Source organism: Pygocentrus nattereri, chromosome 9 (assembly GCF_015220715.1).
Source record: "Pygocentrus nattereri isolate fPygNat1 chromosome 9, fPygNat1.pri, whole genome shotgun sequence".
NCBI lineage: Eukaryota > Metazoa > Chordata > Actinopteri > Characiformes > Serrasalmidae > Pygocentrus > Pygocentrus nattereri.
The window spans coordinates 42,472,738-42,482,584 of record NC_051219.1 but is presented as its reverse complement, the minus strand read 5'-3'; the positions used below and the strand labels follow the sequence as shown (position 1 = coordinate 42,482,584).

The following is a 9,847-nucleotide window of genomic DNA, read 5'->3' as shown; positions in this document are numbered from 1 at the left end:
TGCAGTTTTTGACACAACTTGAAAATGTCTGTCGTCCTTGATATGGTGTGTAAATTTCATGATCATGGGACCAAAGCAAATTGGCCACAATAACTTGGAAAGAAAGTCTGGTTCCATTGACTTACATTCAAAGTAAAGTAGGTTTTTCCCCTCTCCTGTAAAGTTGCCATTTCAGAGATACGAGGTTTTGTTCCGACAGCAGCGGTGGGCATGCAACACTGAGGTCATAGTAGGCTTGTTCGGGGAGATTAAGGGAGCAGCACTTTGCAATCTCACCTCTCCAGCATTTCTGTTAGAAACCCCCAAGATTAAATCACACTCCTCCAGAAGATCAAGGCCAGGTCTCTAACTGTCCAGAGTCACTAGAACTCATTTGAGATGATTTGGTTAATAGAAAAAAAAACATTTTGCCATTTTAGCCTTAGTGTGTTACCATGTGGTAACAAGTGCTTGACCTGTTTTCATTCAAGTGAAGTAAATATGTTTAATAATAATAGTAATAATAATAATAAAACAAAGCAAAAAAAATCTTTTACATCAATCCAAATATCAAACGCCCTTCAAATAATAAAAAAAAGATACTAATGTGCTGGTGTAGATAATGTATGGAATATCATTCAGCGTTTGATATGTTTCTCCCTCAGTTAGCCACCAAGCAAAACGTCATGACTCACGTCTTTATGTTGTCCATTAGGTCCCCCGACCCTTAGCTATGAAGAAGGAAAGCATTCAGACAAGGAAACGCAAACCTAAGATGCCCAAGACAAAAGCGCCCTCAGGTAAGACTTGCCGCACACTTCCGGCAGCTCTCTCCTGATCCAGTAGATATCCCAATGCAGGAGTCATGATAATAACACGTTGGAATAACTGCACAATAATACAGAACCAGTGTTTGAAAAGGATGCTGCACGGTCAATAATGCATGCTTCCATCTGGACTTGGGAATGTCACATTTGAACTCGGCGGCAATATTAAATATTTCCATGAAAAATAATTACATTGAAGCATTAAGGCACTGGGATACGATGTGCGGGTGTGAGATAAACATTTTGACATTTCCAGCATTCCTTAATATCAATATTATTGCACAGCCATAGTGAAAGCAGTGAGAACCTGGGTGGGTCTTTTTTTTTTTTGGAAGAAAGTAAAGATGAGTGATTGGAATGAGGGAAAGGGTGTGTTAAAGAATGTGTGGAGAGAAATATGGGGTGTGTGAAAGAAAGGAGAAGGCAGAAGAGAGTGTGAGAGAGTCCTGTAAGACTGAGATAAACAGCATTTATAGAGATATAGAGGCACCATCTGGGAACATCTGAGGTCCAGTCGAAGGCAATTTTGTGACGCCTGTCAATCAACTTGGCTCCTTTTAAAATGTTTTTTTTTTGCATTCTCTGCTTCTTCAGGGTCTTCAGCGTCAGGCACTACCTCTCCTCCCTCCCAGCCCATTTCAGAGAGTGCTTCAACGATAAAGAGTGAACCCAACATCGCCGCCTCTCCATATGCTGGTCAAACTGTAGTCTCGGTCACACAGGTAGGAATGAATGCTGGTTAATCAGACACCTATTACCGAGCCATAATCCCGTTGTCATTAGTCTTATTAATGGTTAGGGATTTAATTGCTGCTGTTTAAAACACACATTTATAAGCCCTTACCTTAAATGGACTCTAAAAAGGAGGTGCTTTTGGTTCCTGGAACAGCCGTCTAGTGGAGTTCGTTCATGAATTCCACTGAAACCGTTCAATCAGACTGTAGGGAACCTATAGGGGTCCTCCAGTGGCATCCCACCAATCCTTTGGCACTTTTTTTGAGTTTCAATCTTTCATAGACAGCAAATCCAGTCAAATAAAATGATGAACTTTGATTCTATGGATTTTAACTGCGACTAAGCGTGAAAACACAACTTCAGCTTTCTCGTAAACCCACTTCAACTAACCACTCTGTCCTCCTCAAGGCTTCAACACAGTTAAGCAGCACAAGCTCAGGACAAGTGGACATCAAGTACGAGGACTATGCCTTCACCCCTACGTCCATCGCACAGAACTCCTGGTGTGCACTATCCCAGGCGTGATGCAACCAGAGACACGCTCAGTCCTGAGAACCACCCCAGTGCAATCTAAGACAAAGACTTCTTTTGACGAGAACTACCTACTATACCGCGCGACAAACAGTGGATGGGAACGTGTGAATCGACGACATGTTTGTATAGAGTATAGCCAGTGCTACTTTCATTTGTTCTTGTTCGCTGTGTATCTGTTTTTGACATCATACCCATTCGCATTCATGGCGTTTTGCTGAGATAAGCAACGGATGACAACTCAGCAAGTAACCGCGGAGTTTTTTAACCTACAATGGGAAGGACGCTCGTTTCCCAGAACGTGCTCCATTATATGCTTCTTAACTAATGATTAACCTTTAAGATACATTATTTATGTTGAGATAAGAGCGGTCCAAACACATGGAGTTAAGCAGTGTTGTTTTTTTGTTTTTTTTCTCAGAATTTTTATGGTCAGAATGACTTTGGAAACATTTGATCCCACGCATTAGTTTCCTCATTGCCTCTACTGATTCCGAACGCTGTTATCGCTCCACCTCCAAAAATCTGAAGTGCAATGACTCAAAAAAGAAAAAAAAAAAAAAAAAAACAACTTTGAAAAGGGACATGACTATTTTAATTATTATAAGATTTTGTTCTGTTTTGTCTAAATATATTAACCTAAAGTTTATTTTGTTTGCTGTATTTTTTTGTTGATATACAATTGAACATAAAGCTGTATCAAATCTGTCATGTGTCTCTGTTCGTTTGTCCAGGATTTGTGATGCTCTTGGAAGTTGAGCTAGACTAACTGTCTTTACCGATATAGATTAGATTAGATTAGATTAGATTAGATTAGATTAGATTAGATGCAGTAAAGTTGAATCTAATCAAATCTAATCCATATAAATATGGATCAAGTCCGCCGCATGTCCCTGTTTGTTTGTCCAGGATTTGTGATGCTCTTGGATGTTCAGATGGATTAATAGACTAATTGTCTTTAATGATGGGCTTTATTAATCAGGGGCTTAAACTTTATTGACAGAAAATACAAAATCCACTTCCGTCTGGGCCAATGAAACTACGCCGTTCGGCTAAGATTCCCGTTTTACGGAATTTCCTGGCTGTTTTTCAGTGTGATTAAAACGATTACCCAGATATAAGATCACAAGACTAATCCCGTTTACTGTTTTGACCTCGGCTCTCTTTTACTTTCAACAAGAAGGGCTCTGAGGTGATTTCCACAGCTGTTTATACTCTGAAAATTATTTACAGTGACTACAAACACAGCTGTAAGAGCAGCCATTGTGCAAGCCTTTTAACTCTCTTCATGACTTTTTACAAAGTGTGGGCTTTTGTGTTCAGTAGCTCGGAGCACAAAACTGGGAAAGCTGCCTTTCCTGCTGGTTGTATTTTGCTGTCACATATTTCCATTTAGGGATATATACCAAAGTACACACTTTGTTTGCGTGAACAACTGTAGATCAGATCCTCTCTCACTCTCCTTCTCCCTTGCGTTGGCGATCAAAGGTTGTGTTCCAGCTTGGCTTTATGGTGCCGAGGTCTCGGAGCTGGCTGGCACGCGTTAGCTCCGACGGGGCACGTCAGCATGCAGCCCACCCGCTTTACAGCCCCATGGCGACAGAGAGGCTCTGCACACCCGCCTTTATTGCTATTGGCCAAATTAGCCTCTCTTATCAGTGGCTGTCATGGTTTCTGTTGCCATGACGATGAAGCACGGGCCTGGGCAGCATGAGAGAAGTGTGTAAAGCTGAGGTCTTTTGCTGTTGGCCTCTGGCTCATGACCAAAAACGTCTTCTGCTTTACAAGCCAAGCTCATACATAATGGTGTTATTGTGAATTGACCCTGTTAACTCCCTCCGACATTCAGTGCATAAGACACCGTGCCCATAACACACCGCACCGAATCATAGCTGACTCATTTACCAAAGCTTGTGAGACTTCTGAGATTGGCATTGTTACAACATCTACTAAAATAGCAGCCCATAGATCATATCCATTACATTCCTCCTTTGGGACAGGACGGGATGGGATGGGACGGGAAAAGACAGGACAGTACACCATTGCTTGATTTGACTTCCCAGGGATCAAAGAAAATAATTATTCACACACACCATTAAAACACTCCCACTTTTCGAGGAGTTTCATTCCAAAATGCTGTGTCTTCGGTAATAATTTGGGATATCACTTTGATTTTGTTTTTTGCAAAAAACTGCTCATAAATAATTTTTTAAAAACTTCAAATTTTCTAATCAATGTGATATTAATATAACAATATAGCACTGATATTTACTGCATGTGTTAAGTCGACTCTCTATGTATGTAGGGATAGATACACTCTTAGAGATAAAGGTACACACCGCCTCGCCTCCAGGCTTTTATTCTACTGCTCTGTTTTAAATCATTCGGTTATGAAAAGGAACAAACACCAACTTTTGCACTGGGACAGACTTAAAACCACTGCTGGACCTTTGACGGCACGTTTACATTGTTTGTACCCTGATGAATGAAAAATGTAGTTGCACAGAACCATCATTTCTAACAGTGCATGAAAATGGTCTATAATGTATTCTGGAACAAAACTTTATTTACAGTACATTCACAAATAAACGTGTTATGTTCTAGTCAGTACATAGAACCCTTATATAAAAATGACATATTACAGCGTTCACGGAACAATAATCTCAAACATGCACTCCACTAGAGAAGAAAAAAGAAAATTTCGTTACAAAATAAATAGAAAAGTTTACTTAGCACCCCCCAAAACCCATAAAACTCTGTTCTAGCAGTATTTCTGCTTGTTCACATGCCCTCATACCCCTGGTGCAGTAAATGCCCTTATGGCAGGTCCTATTGTCCTTGTGTATGCATGGCTTCAAAGAGCTGATGCTTAGTGGTCAGCAGCAGGAGTCACTCCAGGGAGCACGACCCTCGTGGCAACGTTTACTTTCTATTGTCCTGCTTTAAGTGCAGCACATTAGAGACCTGATGCCATAAAACTAAATGAGTGTGAGTCTTTGTGTTTTGCCAAGGTGTTTATGTGAAGGTAGGTAGGTCGATAGCAGAGGTGGACGAAGTACGCAAACCATGTACTTGAGTTAAAGTAGAGACACCCAAGGTAAAATATCACTCCAGTAAAAGTAGAAGTTCCTCCCTTTAGACCTCCACTTGAGTAAAAGTACTAAAGTATTTACCTTCAAATGTACTTAAGTATAAAGTAAAAGTACTAAAAGAGTAATTCTGGCTCTGATGTCCTGTTATCATTTTTATAACCAGACTGGCTTCATGAACTCATTTCAGGTGAAAGTCCTCCAGCGTCTCTCTTGGTAAACCAGTCTTTTAATAGAACGTCATTAATTAGTGACGCTGACGTCTATTAAAATGATCAGAAGCACAAAACACTGAAGGTAAACCGTTTCCATCAGGGAGAACCGAGTGGCTCTGAAATCACTTTTTACACACAAGCAAAGTTTCAGTTTCAGATTTATTTACAACTTAGTTCCAAGTTTAAGTTGAATAAAAACTGGCTTTAAACTCAGGATCACAGATGAGCTCCTTTACTATGTTGATCTGTAGGCGTCTGTTCATAAACATAAACCAGCCCAAACTCATTTACTATAAAATGAAATGGTGTTTGTAGAAATTCAGAAAAAAGCCGCGTCAGTCTCGACTGCATATGTGGACATATTTCTATATTGAGCTCTATTTACACAAAGTTAGGTTAGTTCATCATTTATGTTGAACAGACTCTCCCAAAGTTTTACGCTGCTGCGCTGACGTTGAACCGCGTGCTGCACTGGGTCGGTATGACCAACAGGTCAAAACCAGCTCTAAACAAAGTGACCGCTGGGCCCTGATTGGTGCTCTGGCTTTGCGCTTCTTTCGTTTTGACATGTGACGTTTTTATACACACAGAAACCAAAAGGAACGACAGATTTCTCAAAATGTAGGAGGAAAAAGTCGGATATTAGACTCTGAAATGTAGTGGAGTGAAAGGAAAAAGTCCAGAACGGAGAAACTTCAGTACAGATACACCAAAAATACTAAAGTACAGAAACTCATTACATTTATGTTGTGACTGGCCACCTCTGGTTGCTCTTTTAACATCTGGAGTAAAATCAATAACCCAGGTAAAGTAAGCTGGCTACCGAAACACTATCATTACCTAATGTGACTGTTTATTCTCTTGTAAGAGGTAACGTGTTATTTTTACTGCATGTAATGTGTAATTACATCCAAGGGCTAACAAATGGCTTGTAGTCCATCCGACAAAGTTGCCAAGGGCACCAAACCCTCTGCTTTGAGCTCGAACTCATCGTCGGATTGGTTTACATATTTGTTCCTGACCTAATGAGCCTACCTTCCCACCCAATTTAGACACAATAGACACTTGTTAGGTCAAGACTAACATGCAATAATAAATCTGCGTAATCAATCTATATCGCTGTTGTCAGAACAAAACCTCTTTTCTCCATGTTTGATGCTGAGTTTTTGACATAATTTGAAAATGCCTGTTGTCTAAGATAAATGACCCAAAATGACTTGGGAAAAAATCTGGTTCCATTGACTTTACATTAAAACTAAAGAAGGTTTTTTTCCTTCTCCTGTAAAGTTGTGATTATGGAGATACGAGGTTTTCGTCCGACAGCAGCGCTATATGAGTGTGTGTTGTGGAGGGACACTCAGTTCGGAGCCTCGCATCTTTGCCTGTACTTGTTGTGAAGTGTTTGAAAGACGTGTTTAGATGGTGCGTTTGAGAACTAATGACTTCACTGTAAAAGGGTTCAATATTGATGGACTGGTGCTTTTCATATTCAGGGTCATGGTCTTCTGGGGACGGTTTACAAATGATTAGGTCAGTGAAGGTCAGTACTGTGTGAAGGTTATGATCATTTTATTCCTTCTTTTTTTAACCTTTACTTGTCCTCCGGTTTCCAGTCCCTCCTTTCGTTCAGTTATCTCTCTCTTTCTGTCTGAGAGGGATCGTTTTTTTTCTCTTTTTGGCAGAGACATTTTTCTCCGGGTCAGCGACCCTGCAGGCCTGTTTCAGTCGTTCTCTCTCTCTCTGCTACAGAAAACAGGATATTGTTTTCTTAAACATGGAGGGAGCCACTCTGACATGAGGGGCATGTTATTTGGCACTGAGGGGTGGGTAGGAAGAGGGGGTAACAAGGGGCATTTATTTAGCTAATATTCAGCCTCTAAATCAAAACTTCCGTGTGTTGTCGCTGCAGCTATTCCCCCAGGGCACAATCCATCCTTCTGGTGACAGGGGGCTTGGAGGAACATGACTGGGATTGTGTGAGAGTGTGTGTGTGTGTGTGTGTGTGTGTGTGTGTGTGTGTGTGTGTGTGTGTGTGTGTGTGGTTGGGGGGGAGGGTGTGACATCATGTCCTATATGAGGTTACACTACAATTCAAAAGTTGGGAATGGTCACTTTCATTATTGTTGTTTTGTTTGATAATAACTGTTATCAAATGTTTCGGATCCCCTCTTCATTGGAATTGCCCTCTAGATCATCTACAGATATTCAGATCTATCTTGGGATCAGTGAGCCGATTCCCCACAGCATTAAGATGAGGCTTAGGATTAGCACCAGGCTTCGGTTTAAGACCATGGCTAGAGTTTGGGTTAGGTTTTGGGTTGACGTTAAGGTTAGGGTCAGGTTTAGGTTTAGGTAAAAGGGCCCATATCATAAAACAACAGAATTTTCCTCACTTTTAAATACATAAAGGAGTTTGATATAGTATGCAAATATTGTTAAAGTTTTAAAATGTATCATTCGCTTTCTACTTCATGCAGTCCACATATGTGAACCTCACTGTGAAAAGAATCTACCGTTGAATCTTGAATCTACTGTTTTCCGATGAATGAAGTTTACACGTATCACTGCTGTCAGAACAAAACCTCACATCCCCATTTTTACCACTTTTAAGTTTTTTTGCCATAACTTTAAAATGTCTGTTTACATTGCGGGTAAATTTAATGAAGAATGGACCAAAAGAAATGTTGGAAAATGTCTGGTTCCATTGACTTACATTAAAAGTAACGTATACTCTAAATTAGCTCACAGGATTTACATCACTCCCGTCGTGGTTTTTTGATGAAGCTTTCGAATGACCAAAATTTTAATAGATAACAGATAATAGATAATAGATGTCAACTGGCTTTAGTTGGAAATTATGTTTGGTTCATGTTCAGTTATGAAGGCTTCATAGCTGTATGTCACATGAATCCTGTCTGGTTATTTATCCGTCAACATTCCCTCGTCTCCAGCCTCACTTTTAATTTTAATTTGATGCTTACTGCACCACAAAGAAAAGTCATGATGGAAGTCTTATTGCAGCCAAGACTATAGAATGGGATACTGCCAGACTCCTCAATGCCAAAGCAGCAACGATTCGCTTTTGGTACTGAGGCAATTAATTATGTTAAGACTCCGTAATCATACGCATCTTGCTTATGTTGAAATTGTGTATGTAAAACCTCATATTTCCATTTTTGTCAATTTTCGGTTTTGACTTAATTTGAAAATACATGTTGGCCTTTATAATGTGTGTAAATATCATGAACGATGGACCAAAATAAAAGGCCAAAAATGACTTGAAAAAAATTCTGGTTCCATTGACTTACATTAAAAATAAAGTTTGTTTTTTCCTTCTCCTGTAAAGTCCCTGTTTTGTAGGTATGAGGTTTTGTTCCGACAGCAGCGATATGTATGATGTATATGTATGTATGTGCGTGTATGTATGTGTACATATACACATTTTTTTTAAGATCCCCCATCCCTCTGTGGTATTGATATGCAGAGAATGTCGTTTCAGTGTTTACTATCAGATTTAATAAAAAGTTATTAACAAAATTTCTTTGTAAAGTTCATGTTGAATTGACTAAAAGAAACGGCCCAAAATGACTTGGAAAAAAAATCTGGTTCCGTTGAATTACATTAAAAGTAAAGTATGTTTTTTTTTTAACTTCTCCTGTAAAGTTTAGCTCCGCCCCTTCATATTATAAGGGGTGTTTCAGCCTGGACTGCTTTTTGAATGAGACAAAATACAGGGCAGCCAATCACAACATAGATAATTTGCATATATCAGCACTGAAGACAGGCAAAAAAAAAAACATAGGAATAAATATGGTACATGGGAATGAAAAGAAGTTACTAATGATAAATAATATATAAATTGTAATTATCTAATAGTAATTTCTCTAAGTTACCTGCCTATGATCATCACTTTCAAAGAATGGGGCATTCTGGTGAGTTTTATTATTTTATAACAAGCATTTTGTCAATCATTATGGAATCAGCTACAGTTCTGTTCATTGTTCTGAGCATATTTTACATTTTTTACATTTTTTACAGCTTCCTAGGAATCATGTGAAACCTATAATGTTGTAAAGTAGTAGCATCATAATAAAATTGTTCATTTATGGGCAAAATTGTGATGTATGTGTGATTAAAAGCAGTAACGCTTGTTTGTGTTTTAATCTACACACAGTGGAAAGTAACAGTAATTGTGTTGAATGGAGTTTGCTGCTGGTATTCTGGGCTGGAGTGAAGTGGAGTGATCCAGACCACAGACAGCAGAGATAAACCCGGCCCTTATCACTGTCGCCCTCAGCCCCCTCCTTCAACCCGAGGTACCACACACACAGACACACACACACACACACACACACACACAAGCTACCATCATACCCACTGTGGTTCCCTGCAGGTCATGAGGTCACTGATGATCTCATGTCCACCACATTCATCACATACCGCCAAAAACCCTGACACTTGAACCAGTGCT

The 9,847-nt window shown here is 39.6% G+C and overlaps 1 protein-coding gene across 3 annotated transcripts in view; it reads left to right on the top strand.

Annotated features, from left to right (window-relative positions):
• gata5 (GATA binding protein 5) overlaps positions 1–2,652 on the top strand; it is a 10,673-nt gene extending 8,021 nt beyond the window's left edge. For all 3 annotated transcript variants that reach the window (XM_017720170.2, XM_017720167.2, XM_017720168.2), the window contains exons 5-7: positions 695–779; positions 1,401–1,528; positions 1,950–2,652. In XM_017720170.2, coding sequence (XP_017575659.1) covers positions 695–779; positions 1,401–1,528; positions 1,950–2,066 — 330 coding nt within the window. In that variant the 3' untranslated portion in view covers positions 2,067–2,652. The remainder of the gene's footprint in view (positions 1–694; positions 780–1,400; positions 1,529–1,949) is intronic.
• Positions 2,653–9,847: the final 7,195 nt, after the last annotated feature.